This window comes from Penicillium griseofulvum (genome assembly GCF_001561935.1).
Source record: "Penicillium griseofulvum strain PG3 chromosome Unknown contig_6, whole genome shotgun sequence".
In the NCBI taxonomy this organism is placed as follows: Eukaryota; Fungi; Ascomycota; class Eurotiomycetes; order Eurotiales; family Aspergillaceae; genus Penicillium; species Penicillium griseofulvum.
Window position 1 is genome coordinate 1,604,318 of NW_024467419.1, and position 26,962 is coordinate 1,631,279.

A 26,962-nucleotide genomic window follows, 5' to 3' on the forward strand; every position below is an offset into this window, starting at 1 on the left:
ATCAGCACTCCGGATGCCTCTGATTAGCCGCCAATCTATCAAAGGACCCTCCTGGCCCCTCTCTGCCCTGCTTTTTTTTCCCTATGTCTCGAAGACTGTCAATCTCCTGAAGATCCACAAGAGGTTAATCTTCTTCTGTCTTTCAGTCTCGCTACCTTTCAACTGTTCGATCTATTCTTGAAAACACAGCGATGGCCGCTTTAGAGTGATTATAAAAATCTTGGGTGCAAGATGATCAAATTGGCTTCCGATCTCGGGCTGAAGCTATCTGTGGGGTGAGTATCTAGCAAGCTATCCCACACTATTGAAAACTTAAGCTCATGATCGCATTCTATGAGCAGGGTATTTCTTTTAAGCTCGTTATTCCTTACTACCTCCTACAACACTACATTCGCTTTTGGTGAGCCGTGGCCATGGATATCAATGTCGTTATATAACTTAATCTGACTGTTGCACCGTTACAGATCGTCCCGTCAGTACCGCCGTACTAGCCTGCTTCCTTACAGGGTTCACACTCTTGGTATGGAGTCGGTTCGTTTCATTGGCCTCGTCGCCACCGTCGCCAAATAGTAAACGGCCGATTATACCTCTCGCAGAGCAATTTGAGCTTCCTTCTCGCGCATCGACTTCATCTTTCGCACTGGGCGATGCCGAGACTCGACCTCGGCTACGGTTTCAGTCATGGTGGATAAAGATCGGTCTCTTGCTAGGGCTATGTGGCTTGCGGATTGAATCGTTTCGCCAACTAACCCTGCATACCGAATGTGCGCCCACTGGATACGCTGTAAGTGGCCGAATACCTTGGTTATCCTGTAATTCTTCATGCGACTAACACAATGTTTTGGACAGTACGCTATTCCTTTCGTTATTTCGCTCTACGATTACTGGCGCAACCAGCGATCTCGACAAGTGGACCGATATGTCCCTACCCAACGATTCGAAGGGCTGCCGTTGCAAGTGGTCTACTCTGTTTCCCGTCGGAGCTTCTATTATCTTACCGAAAGTCGCTCCAGAGGTTTAATTGCAGCGGCTTTCTTGTCTGCTGGTGGGCTCTTGGCCTCGTCGCTCTCAGCCGGAACTCGGTCAACCTATGTCTGTCCTATTCTAGTATATGGCGCATCGGGTCTACGATCGTACAAGCTATTCAATCTATTGGCCGATTCTGTTATTCTTATTGGTGTCACTGAGCTATGTCGGAGTGGTGCTCAGTTTGATGACGCGCGCAGAAAACGAGCTTTGACGTTCCTTGGAGCTGGTCTCTTGGTAAGTGGAAAACTACGATCGAATAGGGAATACCTGCTCTAACTTTTTTTCTAGGGTCTTTCTTTTGTCTGGAGTGTTATACAAGCCCTGGTCCCATTATCAGACAGATCTCCTGAACTTGCTGGTCAACCCATGTTAGATCTAGAGTATTCGCGCGGCGCTTTCAGCCAGTCTATGCTGATTGTCATATTGGTCTTGTCAGCTTGGCATATGGTTGGTCTTGCTAGTTCTCTATACTTATTTCTCTCTCAGTACTGATTTCTTCTAGTTACCGCATTTCGACGTCCTTGGGCTGTCAATCATAGGTGGATATATGATCATATCCTTCTCTTATTTATCAGCAGTCACCGGAGGACAGTCACCCTTCCAATATATCTCCCTAACTCATGCTGTTCTCCCGCTGGCTGCATCTCTAACGGGCGCACTCCTATTTCTTCTTGCGCGAGTGGTTCATAATGAAGAGCCAAAATTATACCGCACCAACGTTGCCATCCAAATATTCTTCACCGTGCTATGTGGAATCAGTCTCATTTTTGCAGTGAGCAAGAATCGCGGTCATGATATTCACCCGATTGAGTTTCTCATCAACGAGGGCAAAATTCAACATGAAAACTATCTCGCTCAGGCGTCTAGGAGCAGGACTCTTGGAGATGCTGTTACCGAATACCGGAGGCGATATAATCAGCATCCACCACCGTATGTTTGAGATTTCTACGTTTACACATAGCTCAACTAATATTTGCCTAGGGGCTTTGACGAATGGTACCGGTATGCCACTAGCCGATCCTCAGCTATCATCGATGATTTTGATCAGATACACCATAATCTACTTCCATTCCAAGCATTGGCTCCGGAGCACATCCGCGCAATGACGCACGAACTGGCCACAAACCCTTTCAATGATCTCGGTGGAATCAGAATTCGCAACGGCACAGCCATGGTGCAAGAAGGCATCAAACCAACCCATGCGTGGATGGTACAGGGTGCCGTGGACATGATGGACAATTTTGCCAAATATCTCCCGGATATGGACCTAGTGTTCAATCTGAACGATGAACCACGTGTTGCAGTTCCCTGGGAGAAAATATCAATGTTGAATCGACAGACTGAGATGCAAGCAATGATCCCCGAAGAGCGCACGGTGCAGACCTGGTCAACCAACCGAGAGGAGGGCTGGGCCCCGATTGAACCGGCCGATCAAACCAACATCACCGTGTTCACCGACGGAGCGTGGAGGGGTGTCTTCGACCCATATGTGAGCGCTGTCTGCCCGCCTTCGTCGAAAGCGCGCTCTCAACGAATCTGGAACCGCCGTGACATCTGTCTGTCATGTGTTGCTCCTCATTCCATCGGCCAATTCCCTCTAAATTTCAATATTGCCTCTGAAATCTGCCACCAACCCGACCTTGCCTTCCTCCACGGTCTCCTAATCTCCCCAGCCTCATTCAAGGTGTCACAGGAACTTATCCCGGTATTCAGTCAAAGCGCTCTGACTGGATTCAACGACATCCTCTTCCCAAGTCCATGGAACTACATCGACAAGGTAAAATACCAACCCACACACGAACACCCAGATCCAGAATACAGCAAAAAAGAGAACTCCCTCTACTGGCTCGGTAGTACATCAGAAGGCGTCAGCCGCTTCGGCGAGTGGAAAGGAATGCCACGCCAGCGCTTCGCACATCTAATAAACAACAACACCAACCAAGTATCCGTTCTCCTCCCAACAGACCCAACCGAAAACTCCTTCCATTACGAAACAATGGGCGGCAGCGCCCCCGCCTCAGACCTCCATCTCCAAACCTCCGTCCACCTCGCCGACCCGATAGTCCGCTGCGAAGACTGCGCCGAACAAGCCGCGGAAATGGGCACCGCAGGCTGGGCAGATTTCCAAGCCCACTGGTCCCACCGTTTCCTCTTTGACCTAGACGGCGCCGGGTTCAGCGGCCGCTTCCTTCCTTTCCTACACAGCAATAGCCTGCCTCTCAAAACAGGTCTGTTCCGTCAATGGTTCGACTCCCGTGTCACCTCGTGGCTGCACTTCGTCCCTGTCGATATCCGTCTCCATGGTCTGTGGAGTACGCTTGCATACTTTGCGGGTGTGTCTGAGGAGAGTGGTTCTAGTTCCGCGCAGATGCGTATGAAAGCGCATGATCGGGAGGGGAAGTGGATTGCTGAGGAAGGGCGGAAGTGGGCGAGTACGGTGTTGAGGAAGGAGGATATGGAAATTTACTTCTTTCGGTTGCTTTTGGAGTGGGGTCGGCTTACGGATGATCAGCGTGATGTTCTTGGGTTTGGGCGTTGATTTTGGTGCGATTGCATAGGTTGGCGTTGAGTTTAATGTTGATGTTAATGTTAATATTAATGTTGTTGATAGATATATTTCTGTCATATCTTATTTAAATGTAGCATTGTCATTAGATCTATAGGTGCTGATATGTCTAAGTCAAGATTAACTTACCAAGTACTCCGTAGTAGTATAAGCCTCTATAAGAGCCTCTTTCTGGATTCATTAGCACCTCTCATACAACATAGATGCTGCACCGACCCTCTCTAGCTGAATTGTAGCCGAATATGATTGGGTTGCCCTATATCGAATGAAGATAGACTAAATATAACTTGATACTAGTGCCTACTATACGTAGTACTAGAGCAAAAAGTAAAATAAGTATGTATTTTAAAGAGTATAAAGTGCTCGCTATTTAACCCCTAAATTGCTAATAAATTAAGCCCGGTAAGTGGGTAGTTTAAATAATACAGGTGGTTCCTATATGCAAGAAGTGAATTGTAAAAAGAATGTATGGAATAACAGTCTACTAGTGCTACACTTCTAAACTCTGGCAACGCTCCTTTTAACAGCTAGGAAGAACCCTATTGCTGTTTCTTTTTTTATTTTTCAAATTTTTATGTTAACTCCATGTTCCGAAGTCTTATCCGGTTTTTCCACTTTCGCTTTCCGCTCACTGAACAAAATTCGTCGATCTCAGGCGTTAAATGGAGACCATCTCCATGATAAACTTGTGTTGACTCATTATTATTGGAAAATCAAATTGTCAAAAACTTCGTTCGAGAACATATCCTGAATGTTCTGTAAAGTCCATCCCTGATTTTCCCCGATAGTGGTGAGGGCAGTTTTGAATAGATCAATCTCCTTTTTGAAGCTTGTCTCTTTCAGATACTGCGGCCAAGGCTTGCCATCAACTTTGTATTGCTGCCTACAGGTGTTGAATAGTCAGTTAAATGGCATTGATAGGCAGAAAGCACTTGCAGAAATACATACCACTCTTTGGCCCAGTGGGGTCTGATGTTAAGATTTTGCCCATTCCATTTTCTGAGGGTCATCCACTGATCAAGTACTAACTGGGCGAATCCTTTCCATTCACTTTCCATGAAACGAGGAGTCAAAACTTCAATAGCACAGGTTCCGTGAATGTTGCCACGCTGCGGCGCCATCAACACATCACTATCGGCAGTGATGCGCATCTCAAGGGGCATTCGCATAGGACATGTCGCCTTGGTTTCATACGTGACCAGGATTGCCTGCCACCAAGCCTTCCGAACGATTTCGAGGTTTTCTTTGGTAGGAATCTGTCAATTGCGCGATTTAGACATAGTTTCTTAGACGAATGTTGAATTTGGCGCACGGTTCATTAGTGACTTACGGGTATTTCAACCTCAAGATCCCGAACCCGACAATTTTGAATTCCTCGCCGGAAATGAAGAGCATTAGGGAGCCAGGTCAAGATGGTGCTGGTATCCTCATTCGGAGGCAATGTTTCCATCGCTTGGTCAGCTTTGATTTTGGTTAATAACGTTAGCGAATAACATGTCGAGTCATTTATATGGAAAAGGATCAAATACAGATTAATTTGGTTGCATCTACCGGTTCCACTTTTCTTTCCTTGCGAAGGGTTTCCTGCAACATCTCGAGAATAAAACTCTGAGTAATCTGTTTGCCTATCTCATCCTTGGACGGATAGTCACTGGGTTTGGCTCTTGTAGTATCTAGGTCCCATGTGTTGATCCAAACCTGTTTATGGAATGGGAACCAAAACCATTCTGCATAGTAGTCATTGAAGGCGCGTCTTTCAAATTCCCGAACAAACTTGTCGATCTCCTCTGGAGTATATCCGTCATAGGATTTCTTAAGCTCATCTGGAAGCTTGTCAACCATATCAGTAGGTGGAGGGATAGCCTGAACAACAGGAACCTTCTCAGGCTTCATCAACGCGACTGTCATCTTGTCAAGAACAAGTGTCAAGCGGGTAACGACACCAAGCAACCCAAAGCAGCCACTTGCAGCCTGAATGAGAGTTCCATTTCCATCCTTGCGATTGATTGTCTGAACCTTGGCATTGGCATCCACGTACTCAATCTCGTAGACCAAATCACTCAGCGTCTTTGTCTTGTATCCGGCTCCGTGGCTGGAAGCAAATCAACAATCTTGCCCAGAAATACTAGAAATGGGAGGGTATTAAAAGCTCACGAACCAAATCGGGGCATTGCTTCCACCGAAGGTGATTTCTACCATAATCACGTTCAACGGCAAAGTCCATTTGTAATCACTAGTTTGGAGACACCATCGTCGTAAATCCTCATTTGTGGTGGCACAGCCAACACTAACAAGGTGCTGATCAGCTTGGATGCCGCTGTCGGTACTGTCTGGCTCTTTAATCTCGTTGAGCTCAACTTTATAATCGGCATATTTTCCAGAAGCCTCTTCATTCTTGTCTTTGCCGAGAATTGCGCGGTCAAGCTGTAGTGTGGAGATGAGAATGAACTGCCTGTCCTGGGATTTGTCTGGCCCAAAGATTGAGGACCATGAGTGACCTTTGTTCATTAGTACCGGGCTTAGAACAGTAAGCTCGGAAATAACACATCACATACGGTATCCAGATACACGAACTCCATAGCCATTTGCCTTCGCATAGCTTACAATCTGTCGAACACCGTAGACAGTATCGGGGATGCAAGTGTACAATGGGGTATTGGTCACTGTATTACCCCAGTTTGAAAAGACCACATGCAAGTAAGCCTGTCGCACGTCTTAGTGGCCGAGGGGTATACATACCCAGCTCAATGGCTAGAAGTCCAACTTACCAAAACTGGATTTTTCTTATCGGCGTCATTGTAGAGGCCGAGGTCGACAGACTCATATTCATCGCCATGTTCAGCGCCATATTTAACAGGGGTCGCAGAAAGCGGCTTTCCTATGGTTTGAGAGTATCCGACGGAAGTTGGTAAATTGAGTGGTATCTCTCTGGCTAAGTCCTCTAGCGCTTGGCCAGCGACAAATCTAGTCAACAAATGTTGTTGGTTTGGATCGTATGTTTCCAGAACATCTCGATATTTCTCTGGGTATTTAGCTTTCAACGCTTTCATCAGGTCACGGCGAGAAATCTCATCTGCAATGTTGATTTCATTGCTACCCTGAAGGAGGGCGTCAAGGGGGCAAGATTCAGGCATTGTCTATCGTTCCAACTTGAAAATATAAAACCTTCAAGTTGGAGCCTTAGCAGATCGGAATATTGGAGGAATCTGAAACTGAAGCTGGGTGGTAGACTGAAATAAGAGAGCATCTATGGTGGACTTTAAATATTTATGAAAGCTGCTCAAATTACGCGAAATAAAGATCGGCAGAACATGACGATACATAGGGATAGTCTGCCACCTTCAGGCCCGGTTTCCCCCATCTGCATGGCCAATTGGTGCCCACTGGGGATGGTGGAAATTCTCAAGTGTTACTAAAACTTGATATCATATGCAACGAGCCCTTATCCTACAGCTCGACAGCATCCCCTACTTCTAGGATTTAAGATGCTAGGCCTAGCTGAACTTGAAATTCAGGTGTGGTGGTCCATATTGTTATTGGCACATTCCTTTATCAAAATATCAACTATGCTACAGGTCTTTTTGTTTGATTGGTTCAAATATTCGTATAGCTTGTTTTAGTTCTTTCGGAAGCTGTGAACTTCACATTACACCCAATTGAAGAAGTCCAGGGTATCGGCTCTAAGCCCTAGAGTGTTCTAATGTTTACTGTGGAGCATTGACAAATCAAAAATGCTAAAGCAAGCGTCGCAGCAAGACACATATATGTAAAGTGGCACGCACATATTCAGCTGGTATGTGCCTCAAAAGTCGAGGCATTTGATCGTTTTCGAGCTCAGATTGGTACTCAGTTGGGCAGGAAATGGAGCAGACGCATTATTTGTGCTACTTACTGGCATCATCCCCTTTCAATGGCGGCCTTACAGCCTAAAAGTGTACCACTTTCACAAAAGAAATTCTCATATTCGATGTTCTTCGTGGATTTCCACATAAACTCGTAAGAAATTATGTTATATACACTATACGTTAAGGTAAGCGTAGTAGGTTCAAGTTTAAACTTCCAAGGTTGCAAGTGGATGGATACCCCGGGCCGTCCACGGGTTCCCAGGTTGGGCACCCGCGCCGGAGGCACTAACCACCCGCATCTAACCAGGCCTACCATAAAGTGCAGGCATAACAAAAGCTAGAAAAATGACTCAAATGCTAGTTTTTGTGTGCATTAGGTGGTATCATGTTACATTAACCTAGCGATCTACAACTATAGGATATCCAATCGTTGCGCCCCGCATTCTATCTGTGATTACATATCAGCCAGGCCCGCCTGACCGTCCAGGCATTAGCCCCTTTCCAGGCATTAGCCGAGACTTTTTATGTGCCTTATTTCTTTCATTACCTTACAACTTCTTAGCTATCTCTACTATCTCTCTTACTAGACTGCGACAACGCCCATGACAGTGGAGACACTTTTAGCGTCGCCAAGACATATGCGGGTACTCTTGGCAAAGTGGATACTGCCAAGAACTGGTTGTGTATATAAAATAGCCTAATAGGGTAGTTTTTGCATTAATTTTGCAGAACAGTGGGCGATGGGCGTCAAATAATTTCAAAAGGCCCATGGGCCGTGGACACTTCCTAGTGCCCATGGACGGGCGATGTCGCAGTCTATCTCTTACCTTCACTTTACTAGTATTATACTACTTTTCTTACTACTATTATCTATAACTAATACTATATTACCTAGACCTGGCAGTGACTAGACTACGGTATATCCGCTCTAATGTGTTGGCTAGAATTACCCTTATTCTATACATTCTTTCATAATTCACTTCTTATATATAGGAACTATCTATATTATTTAGACTACCTACTTACCGGACTCGATTTGTTAGCAATTCAGGGGTTAAATAGTGAGCGCTTCACGCTCTTTGAAATACATACTCACTTTACTTTTTGCTCTGGTACTGCGTACAGTAGGCACTAGTATCAAGTCATCTTTAGTCCACCTTCATTCGACAGATAGTATTGTGGGGCAAGGTGCTTATTTAGGCATAGTCTGAGGGTAGACCGAGTGCTCAATAGATGCCTCTGAGTAGTCTCTAAGTAATCAGAGAGCGATCAGTGACTCGTGGGCACCCAATCAGACTCACTGAGCGTTCATTAGAGATCACCAATTTATCACGTGACTGGTCTGAGCGGCTCAGTGAGTCTGAGCTCGGACTGAAATCTACTCAGTAAGCCTGACTCTGAGCGCCCTCATAAAAGCGGCGGCAGCTAAGATAGGAAAGCCCCACCCGGCAGAGGAAATCAAGTACGTATAGGTACCTATGTACAGTAAAACCTAGTTATAACGATACCGGATAAAACGATTACCCGGCTATACCGATTAGAATCCGGTGCTTGAATTGATCCGCCATACAAATATCGTTAATACCCGCTTTCTACGAATATGGTAAATTCATATACCCTCCCACGCAAAAGATCGTTATATCCAGCGCTTTACTAAGCATTTTCAGCTAATAAGATGCCTTCTTATCGAGTCACGTGACCTTTGCATGCCTCCAACCAATGAAAATTTCTCGCCAATTGATCCTAACTAGATACCCAGCCCAGCCGATCCTAACCTCTAAGAAAGTGGCTCTACAATAATTAATTAGTGCGTATAATAGTAGAAAAGGTTAATGCAAGTAAATAATTAGTGTTAGAGAAGCAGATCGATTTTAGGAGCTGTTTTGGTACCTAGATTTGTATATAAACCAGAAATATATATTTTATATATGGCACCTCGGTTTAACGAACACCTGGGTATGTTGTATAACGATATTTTGTTATGCCTGTATTATATCGTTATAACTAGGTTTTACTGTACCTAAAAAAATGGGGTTTGTTCTATTATTATTGGTTAACTAACGAAAGTTTACAAAAGCGCATGGAAAATATAAAAATAGCCGGCATCTCGGAGTATCCCTCTTGTTGATTGCTAATTGATCCCCGCGGGTGGGATGTCCGAGGGATATGAAACTGCTTGGCTCGGTATCCCGCCCGACCTCGGAAGAGATGCACGTGCACCCGTGGACCCTAGCTGTTCTATTTGTCACTTGGGGAACGATGGATTTAAGTGTGGCTAAGAAATAATTGAAGAGTAGATGGACTATAGGATATAAAGAAGATGCTTGCCTTCCAACAATCACTACTAGCTGAAGAATACCAAAGAAGCCGAATTCAAGAAAGCTAGCTTCTTCTCAGGCAGATCTCTATATAACCTTCACATGCTATAGCTAAGATGCATTTAATGTACAACCAAGTTCCCATTCCATCCACTCATTGATCAATATCTGTAACCCCATGACCGAGGGAGTCAGTTATTTACATTTAGTCCACATCATTCGCATGAGGAATGCGATACATAAACTTGAAATAGTTTAAACACGAAGATCCCGTAAACTTGACGGGAATATATCTCGCACCTCGTCGAATCCACCACATTGCACATTTTGCTGCCCAGTCTGCATCGAATGCACCGGTTTCTAAAGATGAAGCACAGGGCAAGACAACATGGCGGTAAATTATATCAGGGTCATCAAAAAAGGAACGAGCGTGCGACAAGAATGACCTTCGTTCCTCCCAAGGTTGACAGAACTCATTCTCGCTACCAACATACCATACCTCGGGAAGCGCCGGGCAGGCGGGATTGATCGCTCTATATTTCTTGAATGACTTGACAAGTCGGGTAGCTGACTTGCAATTTGATTCAACTTCGTCCTGGTCATCAGAGCCATAACCAAGGATTAAGATGTCGGTGTCTGAAAGAATCGGGATCAATTTTTCAAATTGATCATGATCCCAATCTGTTCCCAATTTCAACTTGCGAATGCAGGCTATCCCTTGTTCACACTCGAGCTGTGCGATAATAGCTTTGCTGAATGCTTGGCTCCCTCCGATTATCGTAAAGCGCTTACGTCTGAAGGAGTATGCGGTGCCCCAGATCCAGTCGAAGACTTTAACGAACGAACCCATATAACGATCCGGGTAGACATGATGGAGAGCGTGAAACTCTGGGCCCACGAATATCCAGTTGATGTCCTTCGGGGCGGTTTTGTAGATGAGATGGTTCGAGTCGCGGCCGCTTATAAGGATGACAAAAGTAGTCCTTAGGATCTGGAATCCAATCGTATACCAAAGGTGATTTCTCGTGAACCACACGAGACCGTTCGGCGTCACAAGGCTGGCGAAGATATAACCTAGCGCGGTTCCAATGATTTGGAGTGCTAGCTCAAGAGGCAAGGCTTGGAATCGATTTTGCTGAAGATACTTTTTGTCGAAGTCCATGTGTCGTGTGAAGTAGAGGTGGTGGAAATGGTGGACGCTTGCTAGGCGCTGGAAAAGAGGGTGAGAAGATTTGTTGCAATGGTGCAGCATATGATGGATAACGTCAAAAAACACGGAACCTGTGCAAAGCAGGTAGAAAAAAGATAGTAAAAATGGAGGAATGTCATGCCTCAAAAGACGGAGGTAATGGGCGGCCAACCCGGCAATTCCGCCAATAGAGCGCACTTCGACTGGGTTGCTCATCTCCAAGGTGAAGTTTGAAATCGAACTGTAAAAGATTGAGAAGTATGAGCTAGAATTCCTTGTGGGATTCAAGCGATATGAGGATGTTCTTTATGTCTTCTGAGTACCGCACGCTGGCTCTCTATATGAGCATGCCCATTTGGCTCATTACAACATATGCGGAGCAGTTCTGTAACAATTTTATCTATAAATAATCAGCAAGATGGCAACTACCTTCGTATGATTTGATACCATTCGCCATGTCTTGAACTCAACCAATTCTGGCGTGTTTCAAGCAGACTATCTGTATCCTAATGCAGATTCATTCATACAAATGTGACCCACGTAGGCTGGCAAAAGTTCGGACAAATGCAGACTAGGCAACTGCTTAATGCTCTGCAATTACGACGGCAGTAGTATCAAAGGCCACCGCAAGACCCGTATGGTTTCTATGGCTGGATACTAGGCGAATGGAGATATATCGGGAAAACCTTCTGGGGCGAAATGGATCACGCGCCTTCAGGAACGTGGTAATAAGTTGAACATTATCGGAAAAGGGGTCTTCCAAACTTCAGATTCATCTTTGAACTAGACGTGCCGCTCAAACGTTAATACACAGCCGCTATCCTTCAACAATTGTTCAATGATGATCAGTCACTAAATAATGTCCCATCATCGTTGAACTTGCAGAACCTCATCTCCAGATAAAATACCACAGTGGCTTTCTCAAAAAGAGGAATATACAAGCTCGTTGTTCTAGTAGCCCTCTCTCTCACGGTCTTCCCCCTCTCTAGCATTGGCTCAGCTGCGCAGACGATTTACTCTAGCCAAGCTATTGCCTGAATTTACCAGGATAATCAACGGATGGACCACTAATGTCATTGAAACTCTCGCTCACTTTTCAAATATGCTCAACTCCAGAGTACCCACACCATTTGCTAACCAAAGAAACCAATCGACAACCCAGGGTTTTCTACGGAACGCATATGAGCTATAGAACACTATACTCGAGCCCTAAACTTACACTATCAAGCTCTAGATTGACAGTGACTCAAACTCATTAGGCCTAAGTACGCCTAGCTACTACTAATATATCGAATAACGACAGTATCCAACTTGCCAACATTACTAGACTACTGATCGTCTGAGCAATCATTTATTTATAGGGCGTGGGTCTCTCTAAGTATTCCATGGCTCACGTAGACCCGAAAAGCTTGGAATTTTTCTATTAGTCCCGTTCCTGATGGGAAAGAGATTTGATAATCTGACCTACTACCTGATTTGTACCGAATAAAACATTTTGCAACCTATCGGGTGTTAGCTTCGAGATAAAAAAATTGCAAATTACGGACGTTGGGGTTGTGTTACGATTATAGGTATGTCGTTCTCATCTAAGGAGTTCTTTTAGGCAATGAAATTTACGGGAAGTTTCCATCGATGCGATTGTTTATCCTGAAACGGCTAGACTCACAAATTTAACTTTATATCGAGCGGCAGAGCCCCGCTAAGAACCTTAAAAGTACGGAGTAGCCTGGTTTTGTTACCGTACGGTAAGATTCAAAACCGGGATTTGCAGTATACATAAAGTTTTGCTGAACATACGATGAGTGACTCAAAATGGCTAGTTTTCCCAAAAGAGCGTTAGATATAGTTTGTCTCGGCTTCGGACTTTCGGGTTCTGAAGTTATGGAGTTGAGGGATTTGAGCACATTCGTAACTTCTTCTACTTAAGAGTGTAACAAATCCCAAAATCTAATTCAAAATCTACAAAGCATACGATCATTCGCATTTTGTTTCTTAACTCACATCCTTGTCTGCATCTCCAATGGCGCCAATTCACATCGGTATTTTGGTCTATGACTACCAGGCTATTGACGTTGTCGGCCCAATTGATCTCCTTCAATCCGCCAATTCCGGGTTCTTAGAAGTATCCAAAATGTTTGGCCCCATCGATGACGATGTGATCTCTCGGGCCCCAGACTTCGTTTTCCATCACGTTGGAATCACGAAAGAGCCCTTCCACCTATTCACCAGTGCCATTAACCTCACCCCGACTACAACGGTGGACGAGTGTCCCGAGCTCGATATCATCTTGCTAGGGGGCCCGAATCCTAACGGCTTCAAGCTGCACCCGAAATACACCGATCTCATCCGTCGACACATCGGTGCTGGGAAGTTGCTTTTTACGACTTGTACTGGCTCAGCTGTACTTGCGTCTACGGGGCTCCTAGATGGGAAGAATGCAACTATCAACCACTCGGGGTATAAATGGGCGAAAGATAATTATCCTGCTGTCAACTGGACTAAGGAGGGGAAATGGGTCGTCGACGGGAATATATGGACTGGAGCTGGTGCTGTTGCGGGTATGGATATGGTTGCATGTTGGCTTAAGGAGCAGTTCGGATTGGCGGTTCTTATATACGCTGCCCGGAATCTGGACTACGAGCCTCGAGGCATCGATGGTGTCTCGCTTGTAATTCCGAGGAGATACGACAACAACGGAAAGCAGATCAGCACCCATGAATTTTTCTATTATTAGTCTTCAGATTTTGAAGACGTGATTGAGGACTTTACTGGAGGTATACCAGCGAAGAAAGCCAAATGTTGTTGTCATTTCTATTGGATATTACGTCCTAAAACTCCCCTCTTCGTTTAGGTATTGTCTTTACTGAACGCATGAATCAAATTCTCCTCTCCATCCAGTATCAGGCCGCTAGCTGTCATATAGATGCATCTTTCTGACTGGGCTATCCAGTTCCGCTAGGTAGGTAAGAGATAACGAACTTCATATTACAGATTTTCTAGAACCAATTTTGACTGAATCGGAAGTTCATGCCAAAGAATACTTAGATAGCGCTATAGTACGGGAGATCATATGATGTATGAAATAAGTATGGGAAAATACCTACTATGTAGTGCATTCAGATGTACGAGATACGGCAGTCTCTAACCGCTAGTGCGCTATAACAGATCGGTCCTACAGTATCACTTGTAATGTGGGAATCCATTTCATACGGCTAGATACACTAATGTTACACTAATTCCCTATTTTCGTCTATTTTCGGCCATCTACCTTATAAAACTTAAAAGGGGGAAAGATATCTTGCACAAGGACCTCTAAAGAATAGTATCTAGAGAATATCTGAATGACCACTGAGGAAACCACTGAAATGACCATTAAAAAGATCATTAAAAGGACTACTGAAAAGAGGTTGATGATGAGCCGCGTCTCAAATAGGAAATCGCACCTAATGTTGACTCAAACAAGTTCTAACCTGTGAACATCTTGCCCCGACGCCTATTTAGGATGCCCAGTAACCAGACTTCTCTCTCTCTATCTCCTCTCTGTTGCATCACCCTATTCATCTCACCTTCAAAACCCCTCACTTTGCATCTCTTTTCATGACACAGAATGTCCTCATTCAGCATTTCCTCTGCCTTTTTAAAGGCCAGTGCTCATGCACTAAACTTTTGTTCATCGTCACAGACCTCATCGTCATTCAGTGGTCCAACATCTATGGACACCCACGGCTTTTTTAAGTCATCCCACCGAGTTGGAGGTCCGACTCTATGCTCACTCCCCGCTCGCGTCACAACCTATATGCCCTCTAAAATCCAGCAAGTCTCGCAAAAGGTCGAAGAACAAGCAATATACATCCTTCAACAGCTTTCATTGGAATTAATTTCCGTCCAGCTGGTCGGGCGCCTATCAAAGGTCAACCCAGAGTCCGAGCCAACATTCACGATCCTTACGATAATGCCAGACCAGCCAAATCCAGACATCTGGTATCGCGCTGTGCGACAAATCCATTCGGTGCTTCTGAGGGACACTCCAGATATCTCGGTTGAGCTTATTGAACAAAAACTCTGCACTGGGATTTACTGTTACCCCGTGAACAGGACACATCCAATTTTTCCCAAGTGGCCATCGATTGCACAGTGCATTGTCTCTCATTGTGATACCCGCGAGTGGACCGCATTGGAGTGTTGGAGATACGGCACAGATCCAACGAGAGAGAAGAACCCCGTCACCGTCGTCGTTCAAGTTCTTGAAACAAGCACGTACTCCTTTATCGCAGTAGCCCGGTATATAAATATAATCCTCGGACTTTTTGATCAGATAGATGTGGATGTCCTGTTCCGGAGAAATACAAGCAGGCCGTTCATGGGAAACCCCCCTGTGCCTGTAGAAGCTTGTGCGGGGACGATTCTCCCTGGTGTCAGCCTAGGTATGCATGAATGTTCTGTAGGAAGTTCAACCCTTGGTGGTCTTGTCCAAGTTCAGCTTGACCATCAGTGGCGTACCTACGCCCTCACATGCTTCCATGCTGTCTGGCCTTCAGAAAACCACCGTGACATCAAACGGCTAAATGAGATTCCAGATGCTCTCAAAGGTACCGTATTGCCCTCACTATTGTACACTCAAGCTAATAGATTTAATCTAGCAATCGAGCACTGGGGGTTTCATCCGCTAGATCCTCGAGACCCCACATCATTCCCCCATCTTTCTAGCCATATCCTACGCGTTGATCACCCTTCCCTGCAAGACTTGAACAGTACCATTGACCGAAGACGTTCTATCGTCACAGGAATGAGGACACAACAGTTTCTGAATTATGAGAACGAGATCAACAAGGGTGAAGATGGATGGCTATCGGAATCAGCGAAGGCCAAATACGAGGCAATACTCCGACGCATCAAGGCAACCGAGGATGCGTGTAGCCCATTTATCACAATGCGTGATAGCGGCAACCATGTCCTAGGTTATGTGTATGCCGGAAGTGGCATGAACCGAATACGGAATATGGAGAGGTTGAACAAGCAAAGCGAAAAAGAAACGCGTCTGGTTTCTATTGATTGGGCACTCGTTGAAATCAACCCTGCACGCCTACAACCACAGCAGCATGGCGATTGCATCTCCGGTAATAGGGTAAGTTGTAACCTGTATGTGTTTTGCACATAGCTAATATGTGACTGTTTCCAGCCTTTCCCTTATGGAAACAACGTTCAGTTTTCTGGAGCATTCGGCCAACCAATCACTGAACCCTTCTTCGGTCTCGAGCTCCAAAAGTCTGGTCGCTCTAGCCAGATAACAACTGGGACCTATAGTGAGCTAGAATGCGTTACGTTCACGCAGACCAAAGGTGACGACGGGCAGACTATAGTTGTTCCCACATGGGAACATAAGATTGCTAGCAATGGAGACGGTGATTTTGCAGAGCAGGGTGATTCAGGGTCGTGGGTGTACACCATTTCTGGTGAACTTGTCGGGATTCTGAAAGGTGGTGACGAAGCTCATGGAACTGGGACAATGATGCTGATGCCTGATATCTTCGACGATATTCGGAGTGTTACAGGTGCTACTAACGTGCGTGTTGCTCCAGAGCCGGTTGGTTGATCTGTTCGTCGTTTCCGTGCTCTTTGTTTTTTCCGTCCACGCGTGCTCTTTGCTTTTATATTAACTTTGTTTTTACATCTCCAATTATTCTCACTCTAGAGTATGTATTTATAGTTGATCTACTAGCCTACTTCCCATTATAGTTGGTTAAACACTAGAGCCTATGTGGTTGTAAACACTAAGCACTCATATTCGATTCTTAGTACTACCTAGCTTTTTTCGTAGCTGCGCAAGGTAAACTGAAGAAGCCGAGGAACCCACTAGCTAGGAGTATATGAACCCCTCTGGCCATTTGACTTAATACATCGGTGCTTAGTGGTGGAGAGAACGCATAGATATTGGAAATTAGACCGGAGCTGAAAACACTTGTGGCTGACAATCTCCGAGACTTCCAAGGTTGGAAGAATATGACAAGAGCTATCTAGATCATAGCTAGATGACAAGAGATGAGTTTATTGTGGCTGTTAGACGTTTGGTTGTGAACTAGTAGCATCATTGTTGCACACAAGCTAAAGAGAATAGAAGGTTGACGACGGTGAAATGATATATAGGATAAAATGGTCTACATTGTATAGTCCTCGCAGATGTCAGCAATACAGTCCCAATATCTACTAATAACCATACTCATAATGATAATTTCATTTCTCATATTTCATTTCACATCAAAGGGATATCCGCAAACTCATAAAGAGTAAAGCGTATCAAACGCCCTCATCACCACAGCCTAGACTAGCACAGGCATAGGAATCCGAGTAAGACCGTCAGACGAAAAGACCGAGGGTAAATGACAATCAAATGTAAAGATCGAACCCATCAATGAAAACAATTCATCCATCATCTAAGCATGTCCATGCCGAGCACGATGATGACCCCGACGATGCTTCAAAGTCCTGGGGGAACGCGGCTCAAACCACTTCGGATCCCAAGCAATCTCACCCTCAACGCCCACCTTAGCACCATCCCCAGCACCCTCAGTCTCACTCTCCGTCTCAGCCCCCCGACTACTCAAATCCTGATAAACCTTAAGCGACCGCACCCGCCAGTAACTCTCCTGGAAAGCAGCCGGATTCCGCGACACATAATCAACACACGAGCCCGCGCGACTGGCGCAACTCGACGAACCCCAAACGGAACCCGCCCAGTCTCCACAGAACGTAATATCGAAGATTATCTGCAGATCATTGAATTTCGAATCGATATCGCAGCCACCCGCAAAGCGAGCCATGGGCATTCCCCACGCACCGGGGTTAGGATTTCCAGATGTGATATCGCCAGGCACGGCGTAGGAAGGGAAGAACCAAACTGAGATAGCGGACCCGGTCCATTCTGTTGCGTAGACACCGCCGCCGACGTTGTTAAAGCCCGTGCCGTAGGACTGGGTGTTTTCGCTGCGGATTGTGCAACCGCTGTTTGGGGATTGGTTTGGTGCTTGGACGTAGCAGTTTGGTGCTTCGAGGACGCCGGTGAAACCGCCATTGTTGATTGTGCAGCCGTTGGAGGTGTGCAGGGCTACTTGGTTTTGGGTTTGTTCGTTTACGCCTTCGATTATGTCAATTTCGCCGTTGTTGGGCCAGTTGGGACCGAGCATCCAGCTGGATTGGTTAGTTTAATCGTCAAGAGGATAAAAAGGGTGATGGGTTCTTACAAGGCTGGCCAGCTGCCGCATACACTGCCAGGCATATGGGCCAGATCGAGAATGACAAGACCGTGTCGGTAGGTGGTGGTGCTTTCTAGGCGGACACTCTTGCGACCTGGATTGGTGGCGGTGGTGGAGTGGTCGACACCGATGTAGACGCCATTGCCTGTGTTGATGAGACCGTTGGCTGAGGCGGTGTTGCGGTCAACGTAGCTCACGTAGCCATTGGTTGGGTCGCGGTCCTATATCTTGGGTTAGTGTTATCGATGGGATATGGGATCAATAGACATACGGTGAAGAATTTGAACCTGTCGAAAAACGAGTCCGAGGTGCCATAGTCATCACGCAAGGTGTATGCGGCGGAAGAGACATGGGCTAGCAGGCCCAGGGTGGGCAGGAGGGTTGAGATAAAATGCATTGCGCTTAAATGGTAGGATCTTTGCAGGATAGGTGCAGGATATTTGCAGGGAAAAAGAGGAATTGGAGAGAGGGAGTCTCTTAAGACTGGAGATGGTCTAGTATGGCAGATATTGACCGAAAAGGTAAATGACAATAGGAATAGAATGAATACAGATGAATAGAGAGACAATAGGTGCAATGCACAAAGGAAGGACTAGAGATTGCCTTGGACAACAAACAAGGGAGACGCGGTCAATTTTATATTCAGGACGTGTCATCCTCATGGAAAAAAAAAGGGACAAACGAAAAAGGGAAAAAAAAAGAAAAAGAATTGAACGTGATACATCCACCAGACAGTCCAAAGAACAAAAGGGGTTGAAACATTCTAGTAGAATAGAGTCTGACATCTCCGACTGTATGCCGATTGGTGTAGTCTGATCTTGATTTCCATTTCTACATAGACAATAGACATACATTGTAGTCTAAAGATATAAAGATATAAGCGCCGACATTGATGTTTCGAAGATGAAACTAAGTAACACATCTAAGACCAATCAGAGTATTTATCGCTAACATTCGTTTATAGAAGAAGAAGTACAGGAATCTGATAGGCTACGATTGAAGATCTCTCAAGCATTTCATTTCTTTTGACTTCGGATCTGTTTTTTTTTTTTTTTTCTCTTCATCTCTAATGTCAGAAGATTGTTGAAAAGAATAGAATCTCCAATCCGATGAAGTCGAAAAATAACGTGGCGAACTCTCGTGGCATTTCCGATCACCAGATCTCTCTTTGCCAAGGTACTTGACTAGAAGTACCGAGACATACAGATATACCTGCAACAGTACATGATCTGATGTACCTTGTGATCGTGAAACCAGTTCTCATGAAGATCCTACCCAAAAGTGATACGCTAAAATGACATTGTCATCTCGTTACATCCATCACATCCATGCAAATAATTACTTAACTACTTCATATCCCTACTGTAGATCACTACCCGCAAAAGCAAAGACACCAGACCCTACCTAAATCCGATCACACAATACACTTAGTCACAGAATATCAGTCCGCGAGAACCGGAGTATCCTTATTCGGTGGGAGTACAGATTGTGCCAAGCGGTCTTGGAGAATGAGCTGGACAACTGAAGAGAACTTGATATCACCTGTACCCACGGGAGACGTATGAGAATAGGGAAATGTATGGCAGGGATACATCTGGGTTTAAAATCCCTACTTTACAGTAGCTAAGAGTTAAGAGTTGAAGAATAGTTTAAAAGGAAAAAGAATGGTCTATATGCAAGACAATCGAATGTCTCATCTAGGGATCCTAAAAAAAAAGCAACTAGAAAAATTAACAAAGGAATATCCCTAGACACAAAGGAAATAATCCCCACTAGAAAACTATGTACAAATCGGACAGAACAACTCAGCCCCTGACCAGTCAGGCATATGGTCTCGAAACCTTTCAGCAGGTGGCCCCGCGCTGACAGCATTCATCACGCACCGCCGATGGTAGAGATGTCGACAAGCGAAAACGACAACAGGTTCCGGGATGCTATCGGCAACTGTAGTCGTGCTAGATCCAGCTCCAGCCTCTGCTTGGTCGTCATCGTGATCATGGCCAGCATTCGCATCAGACATACCACCATGCTCGCGATGAGCATGGACATGCACATGCGCCGTATCCAGATGGGACAGATGACCGACTCCGACATCAGCAGCCTTGCCCTTCCCACGCTCGGACGGGTTATAGCTATCCTCATTGCGTCTCGCGATGCGGCGGGCGTGAGTTTCAGCCCGTCGCGCTTCCCATGCGGTCCAATGCGCGTCGCCAACGCTGGGGCCCCAGATGCGGCCGCGACAGATCTCACAGATGTGACCGCGGGGTCGCCAGCCCTGCTGACGTAGACGGGAGACTTCGTCGACGTGGATGAAGAGGTCGCGGTCTAGCATGCCATTTGCGAGAGTTAGGAGGGATTTCTCGTAGGAGTAGGCGGAGAAGATGGAGGCTAGCACAGCGCGTAGCTCGAGGAGCGAGGGGGACCAGCTTGCAGCGCGGGTGAGGAATGCGCGTAGGATGCGGAGGAAGGACATGTCTGTTCTTTCGGTTGTGGCTGGGCTGCTTTTTACTGTGCTTGCGAGAAGGGCTGTGAAGACTTGTTGGACGAGGGTGCGGAAGGAGGTTGTTAGGCGGCCGCTTTCGCCAGCGAGGGATGTTGTTGGTTGGGCGGGGAGAGTTATCTGGGTGTTTCCCTGTATGAAGGCAAAGACGTTGCTTGCGATGCGGACCACGGCTTCGATGTGGTCGAGCCAGAGGAGTTCGTCGAAGGCTAGAGGCTGGTCGAGGGTTGGCGCGTTGCGTTTGCCATTGGCGTTCCCTGTGCGTGCCTGCTTGATTGTCTTGCTTTGGCCCTGGCAGAGCCACGTTCCGACACCGGCATACTTGTTTAAAGACTCGATCAGGTCATCGATTGCCTCGGCGGTAGTCGCTGAATCAGGGCTCTCGCGCACGCTCTGGAGAATGCCTACAAGACCGGATTCGAGGGTACTCAGATGTGCCACAAGACGGTCAAGGGCTTCACGGACTTGGCCCTGTCGGGCGAGGAGGATGACGGCAGCATCGATGGCTCCACTTTCCTCAATATACGGGAGCAGTTCATCCAGGTGGATATCACCGACTCGCAATCCGTCAACGAAGTCCGCGACATGAGAAGGGTTATATTTGCACAAGAGCTGCACGTAGCGCTCGATCATCCAGTTCTCAACATTGGGCGAAGATTGAGTGTCCGCAGTTAGAGCCTGTGGCTCGACCAGGACTAGCAAGTACTGATACTGTTTCTGAGGATCATCTTCTAAAACCCGCAAAAACGTAGAATGTGTTTCAGGAGCCAACTCTTGCATCGTCTGTGCAGCGTGCGTCACGTCGATTTCAGCAATCTCCCGGGCATGTTCCTTGACTACGTCCACTACATCACGTCTCTGTTTCTTGCCAAGCCCAGAGCCTGACCGGAGGCAGTTATGTAGGCAGGTGAAGATGGCGCCGCGGTCATTGGGATCCTCTAGGTAAGCCATAACCAACAGGGAATATTGCTTCTCTGAACGGTAGGTCGACTTGAGAATCCGGAAAAAGCGTGCCTCTTTAAATAGGGGGATCATGCTCTGGATATCCGGTGGGTGGTAAAAAGACAGCAGATACTCTGCACTCAATTCACAATCGTCTGCCATTTCCTGCTCGGGATATTGGCATACACGGACCAGAACCTGGTGTAGGATTGTGCCGGAAAGGAGAATATACTGGGGATATTTGGGAAGATTGCGGGCAACAAACATATCCAGGTAGATGGTATCAAAAGGCGTGAAAAAGGAGTCACTCATGACTTGCAGTAGAATGCTGATGAGGTATTGTCGATTGATCGACATGCCTGACGCGGAGACATCCTCACTCTCGGGCTCATTTAGGAAACTGTCCTCGAATGCCTCGTTGAGCATGCTCATGAAGCTGGAAGCATCGAACTTGAGCATGGCCCGAAGTTGCGAGAACGAGTCTGCCTCGTTGGTATCTCCAGGCACCGTACCGGACCCACGTCCTGAGAAGAGGAATTGGTACAGGTCTGTTTTTGCTCGCGTGGCTTCAGCCTCATCCATGTCGTCTCCGGTGGGATAGACGCGACCTGTCAGAATAAATGACAAATACGGAAACATTTTCATCGCATTGTTCTGCCGTCTCATTTCAATCACGTAGTCTCCGTTGACCAAGGGCCCGGATTGGGAGGGAATAAGATGTAGTAGCTCATCCAGTGGTCCCACATAATCCATCAAACAGCGATTCCATACATATATAAAGGCGTCGTAAAGATTGTGCTGCTTACACAGCGTCGTGACCTGATCGATATCCATAGTCGTAGTATCAAGAAGACAGATGATCTCCTCTAAGCGACCGGCCGAGTGAGTTCCAATGAAATGGTTAATCAAGGCCTTGACCGCGGTGGGGGGTAGTGATCGCAGAGTTCCATCAACGATGCGTGGTTCGAGGGCATCTAAGAAAATACCCGCAGAGTCTTGTTCCTCATACCAGTTGAAGACTTCCTCCCAGAGGAACTCTTCGTCGGCCATATAGATACAAGCCGCGATGGAAACTTCTGCTAGCTCCTCTAGCTGCTGGTTCTCAAGTCGGCCGTTGCTGGCTTCGGAGTTTCGACCAAAAGCATACTTGAGGGATGCGGAGATCATCTCCAAAAGCTTTTCTTGCACAATCGGCTTTCTCAAAACATCCTCTTCCGGAAGCCCAACCGTCAACTTTTCCGATTCTCCCGTATAATAGGAGGTTGCTAGTCGAATGGCCCCAATGAAGTCACCGGCCTCCATAAGCGCTAGTAAGCGATCGGCCCAATTTGATAGATTGCCCACCAAGGCTTCGTTATAACCGAGTAAAAACAAACGCCCTTTATAAGAACGGAAGCTCATATGGAATGCATCTGCTACTACTCCGTGCATAGACTCGTCCTCTTCGTCAAGTTGTTCAACTAGCGAATGAAGCTGTGATGAGAAGAGATCAGTGTGATATATGTGTCTGTTGGCTAGATCGACCGAGTCCGTCACATGCATGGAATAATCCTCGATGATCAGTAGCCGCTGCGTTATTGTGAACACTGCGAGTACCGAGCGACTAAGCCACTGAACAGCCACAATGGCTTCATCTGCTCTCCATCTGCTGCGCGCTCTGAAGACAAGGCTGGGAGGTTTATCTTTGTCTGCAGGCTCATCTGACTCGGCCTCTGAGACTTCAAGTACAGTCAACACATTTGACCAACAGTAGACAAGCTTCGTGTTTGAGGTCTGGGTGTCTTTGCCCTTTAGTCGAATGGCTGGAAACCATGCCAAAGCGCCGGTCATAGCACTGTGAGCGGGAACTTCTTTGGGTCTCGGTGTTTTGTGTTGCGTTTGTGCCACAGGCGTGGTAGACACAATAACAAGAAGATAGGGCGTCAGCATAGCAACGAGGCCCAAAGAATCAGTGGATTGCTCTACGTTGCCAAGCGGCAGAGGAGAGAAAGCAAGGACAGAGCTAGGCTTCCGCCGCTTGATCTCTGCCGTTGACTGGGGATATCGACCCAGGATTCGAGTTGTCTTGACTGTTCGCCCCACTGCACCCATTCCTCTTGTTGCTAGGTGTGAGAACGACATGCCCCGTGTGTCAGCCGAAACCAGCGCGGTTCGTCGGGTGCCAAGAAACCCGATATGAATAACCGCGGATCCTGAGAGATGGCCATCAGATGTTCGAGTCTCGACTTGATTGACGGGGATTGGCGGGATATGGAGGAAAGGCTTTGCTGAGCGCGATATCTCCCAGGTAAAGATATCGCCCGAGTCATGGCCTCCTGCAACGGTAGAATGATCCGCGGAGAGCGCTAGAGATGTAACAGCGCCGCATTCAACAGCTGGTGGTCATCAGTACAATATATTAGAGTGTAGACTTCTTTTGACAAACCTGGTGTGCCCGTTCCGATAATAGTCTTCAGGCTTTGCTGATAGTCAAACACAAGAATAATACCCTTGGATGTACCTATTACAATAGATGTAGAGACAGCAAGGCAGGTTGGCCGTCCGAAATTGCGCTTCCCAATTTCCGAAAACGCCTGCCCAGTGATCTTTCGCAACTTTGTCCATCGCACCACCTCCCAAGGCCCCTGGACCGGTTCGGCCTCTGGCTCGGGGTTCTGGGAGACTTGGCTAGTTATTGAAGATTGTCGGGAGTGAAGATGCGCTAGGAATGGCGAACTGGCTCTAGACACACTTTGCGGGGACGAAGATAATCGGGACTGGAAGCGAAGGTCAAAGGGGCGACGGGCCGGACTTGGGCTGACTCGCGGAGATCCGCGGAGCGCAAGAGCACTGCTACTCAGGGAGGACGGGATAGAGCCCTGTTATCAATCAGCTAGCTATCCAGATCATGCGCCAATTGTATTACTAACATGTAGCGATGGGGAATCGTCGGGGTTTGACCCTGTTCCATCCACGCTTCCTGTTGCGGTCCAGTCCGCGTGTTGTTGCGGAGGGGTTTCTGGGAATTTGAAATCATTCTGTGCCGCTGTCTTCTCGGAATCGTGGTCCTCCGCATCGTCTATTGTGTCCAATTCCTCTTCCGCTGGTGCCTGCGGGGAAGGTAATGTCTGGTCAAGGGCGCCATGGTCGGGTTGTCGGGAATCGTCTTCCTGACCCAGGTCAAGCTCGTCCTCGCGCGACCAATCCTTACTGCCCTCAGCCATCGAGCTCATGAGCGAGATCTCCGAATGACCATTGCTCCCCGTTATGTAGGTTGGGGACGAGGCCGAATCAGCGATGGCGCGTTGTGTGAATGACGATAGACTGAGGTTATTGAAGATAAATTACAAGAATAGTACAATATAGAGTGAAGGCGTGGAGTGTCAACTTGAAGCTTGAGGGGTATGAACAGTGGAGAATGAGAGTTGAGAGCTCCGTTACTTTGGGTCGGGGCCGTCTTAGGGGCCGAACACCAGCCACAGTGGCTGCCAGGTACATTTCACTATACAAATATTTAGAACAATATTTACAACATTTGTCTGGTTTAAATATCTTTCTCCCTATCTTCTTTCTACCTTAAACAAGTGAGATGATCACACAACTTCGTAAGCTCCCCAGGGCCGTTGAAGATATCTAAGAGAATCACCCCAGGTCCGTGATAAAGTCGCGTCGTCCATTACAATATCGAGATTCAAGGAGTGTTCAGGGAAGCTCACTAGAGAGACGCAATTCTTACCGAGGTCTACTCCCTTCACCCCCGTAAAGAGCTCGAGAATGGCTACCCTTACCCCCCCTGGTTATCGTTCCGCCACTGAATACTGTCTCGACGAAGCACAAACCGACGCTATTGTTCGAACTAGCGCCTACCACCGCATAGACTACCCCATGTCTGTGATTTGGTGCTCACCTCGTGAACATATGGGTATTCGCCCATCAATAGCAACACCCTTCCAGCGGACTTCGAACATTGGAATCGGTTGCCTCAACCAGCTACCCCTCGAGCTCTTGTTTGACATACTGACCCGCCTGGACATGCATTCTCTATTCAAATTTCGACAGATAAATCTCAGATCAAGACAGATGGTGGACTCCCTCAGTGAGTATCAGAGCGTTGCCTCGCATGGACTAAACCTCTTCCGCGCCTTGTTACGAACTCGACTTGCCGTCGATGTTTCTCTACTCGACTTTTACGACGCGTTATGTACCAAGGCATGCAGCTTTTGCGGCGAATTCGGCGGATTTGTATCCCTCATTGTCTGGAAACGATGCTGTTTTGAATGCATCCAGAAGTCTTGGGAAACGCAAATGCAGACTCTCGCTGCAGTCCGAAAACAATGCAATATCACTAAAGCCCAACTAACCCAAATAAGATCATTCAAGTCCTTGCCTGGGGTATACTCGATGAAGGAATCCACACAAAATTTCCGCATTACCCTCATTTCTCTTCACCAAATTGGTCTGGTTTGCAGACAGCAACCAATTCCACTTCCGCAAGGCCAACCAATGAGCTCATACCGAACTAGAAAGCTCAACTCTATGGGGTCATGTGCGCTTCCTTATTACGACAAACAGACTGGAGTAGTGGAACACGGAATTTCGTGTGCTGGGTGTCAACTTGCTCTTGACAAAGGTATTATCGGCACTAGGGAAACGGACTGGGGATACAAGGCTCGAGACAAGGTGTACTCACTTGACGGCTTCCTAGACCATTTCCGGTGGTGTGAACAAGCACAGCTCTTATGGAGATCGAGTGACGAGGGCAAAAACCGGCCACCCGAGCTGCCTGTGGCTGCTCAAAGAGGAGGCTACTTTCAACTAAGAGAATGACAACATAGCATCATTCGCTCTATTTAATTGGAATAGAGGATCCCCAAAACAAGACATATTTCATGCCAACGAGCTTCACAGATCACAGGTGGTGCTTATTGCTTGATTTGTCCCACTTGATTCGTCAATTTCGCCTCGTCCGGCCAGACCAGATGCCGTGGACAGTGATTTTCCGAGTTTTTACCCCGTTCTTTGTTGATTGTATTGCATCTGACATTCGTCCCCTCGCGCTCTGCGCACTGAATGAACTCCATCTCCTGCTTGCAGCCACACGTGTATTGAATATACAGTGATTTGCACATTTCGATCTAGATTAACGTTAAAGGCGGCTTAGATATGTCAGATAAATCTTCTCCTTACGATATTTTGTAATCAACTTGTGCGTTTGATGAAAGCGACTAGTGCAGAGAAAAAGTTTCACTTGCAGAAACTTGTGTAGAGGGCTGCTCTGGACGTTTATTTGCTGACGCAATAAAAGAAGAGACTGTAAACTTGGACACTACGGTGTAGATGTTAC

The 26,962-nt window shown here is 46.7% G+C and overlaps 6 protein-coding genes across 6 annotated transcripts; 2 read left to right on the top strand and 4 right to left on the bottom strand.

The window, feature by feature from the left end:
- Nucleotides 1-4,297: 4,297 nt before the first annotated feature.
- PGRI_077000 (FAD-binding, type 2) lies at nt 4,298-6,729 on the bottom strand (the record flags this gene model as incomplete). Its single annotated transcript, XM_040795414.1, has 7 exons — nt 4,298-4,478; nt 4,544-4,851; nt 4,926-5,056; nt 5,125-5,687; nt 5,754-6,093; nt 6,151-6,298; nt 6,364-6,729. The coding sequence occupies 7 exons, from the start codon at nt 6,727-6,729 to the stop codon at nt 4,298-4,300; spliced, it is 2,037 nt and encodes a 678-aa protein (XP_040653091.1).
- A 3,234-nt stretch (nt 6,730-9,963) lies between these two features.
- Nucleotides 9,964-10,920, bottom strand: PGRI_077010 (uncharacterized protein; the record flags this gene model as incomplete). The annotated part of the gene is made up of 1 exon (XM_040795415.1): nt 9,964-10,920. One exon carries the CDS (start codon nt 10,918-10,920, stop codon nt 9,964-9,966), a length of 957 nt encoding a protein of 318 aa, XP_040653092.1.
- A 2,047-nt stretch (nt 10,921-12,967) lies between these two features.
- Nucleotides 12,968-13,681, top strand: PGRI_077020 (DJ-1/PfpI family protein; the record flags this gene model as incomplete). Its single annotated transcript, XM_040795416.1, has 1 exon — nt 12,968-13,681. The coding sequence occupies one exon, from the start codon at nt 12,968-12,970 to the stop codon at nt 13,679-13,681; it is 714 nt and encodes a 237-aa protein (XP_040653093.1).
- A 1,062-nt stretch (nt 13,682-14,743) lies between these two features.
- On the top strand, nt 14,744-16,540 carry PGRI_077030 (uncharacterized protein; the record flags this gene model as incomplete). Its single annotated transcript, XM_040795417.1, has 3 exons — nt 14,744-15,536; nt 15,588-16,072; nt 16,127-16,540. 3 exons carry the CDS (start codon nt 14,744-14,746, stop codon nt 16,538-16,540), a joined length of 1,692 nt encoding a protein of 563 aa, XP_040653094.1.
- An 838-nt stretch (nt 16,541-17,378) lies between these two features.
- On the bottom strand, nt 17,379-18,594 carry PGRI_077040 (glycoside hydrolase family 16 protein; the record flags this gene model as incomplete). The annotated part of the gene is made up of 3 exons (XM_040795418.1): nt 17,379-18,132; nt 18,186-18,418; nt 18,469-18,594. 3 exons carry the CDS (start codon nt 18,592-18,594, stop codon nt 17,379-17,381), a joined length of 1,113 nt encoding a protein of 370 aa, XP_040653095.1.
- Nucleotides 18,595-19,977: 1,383 nt separating this feature from the next.
- PGRI_077050 (CORVET complex membrane-binding subunit VPS8) lies at nt 19,978-24,842 on the bottom strand (the record flags this gene model as incomplete). Its single annotated transcript, XM_040795419.1, has 3 exons — nt 19,978-24,014; nt 24,065-24,497; nt 24,549-24,842. The coding sequence occupies 3 exons, from the start codon at nt 24,840-24,842 to the stop codon at nt 19,978-19,980; spliced, it is 4,764 nt and encodes a 1,587-aa protein (XP_040653096.1).
- Nucleotides 24,843-26,962: the final 2,120 nt, after the last annotated feature.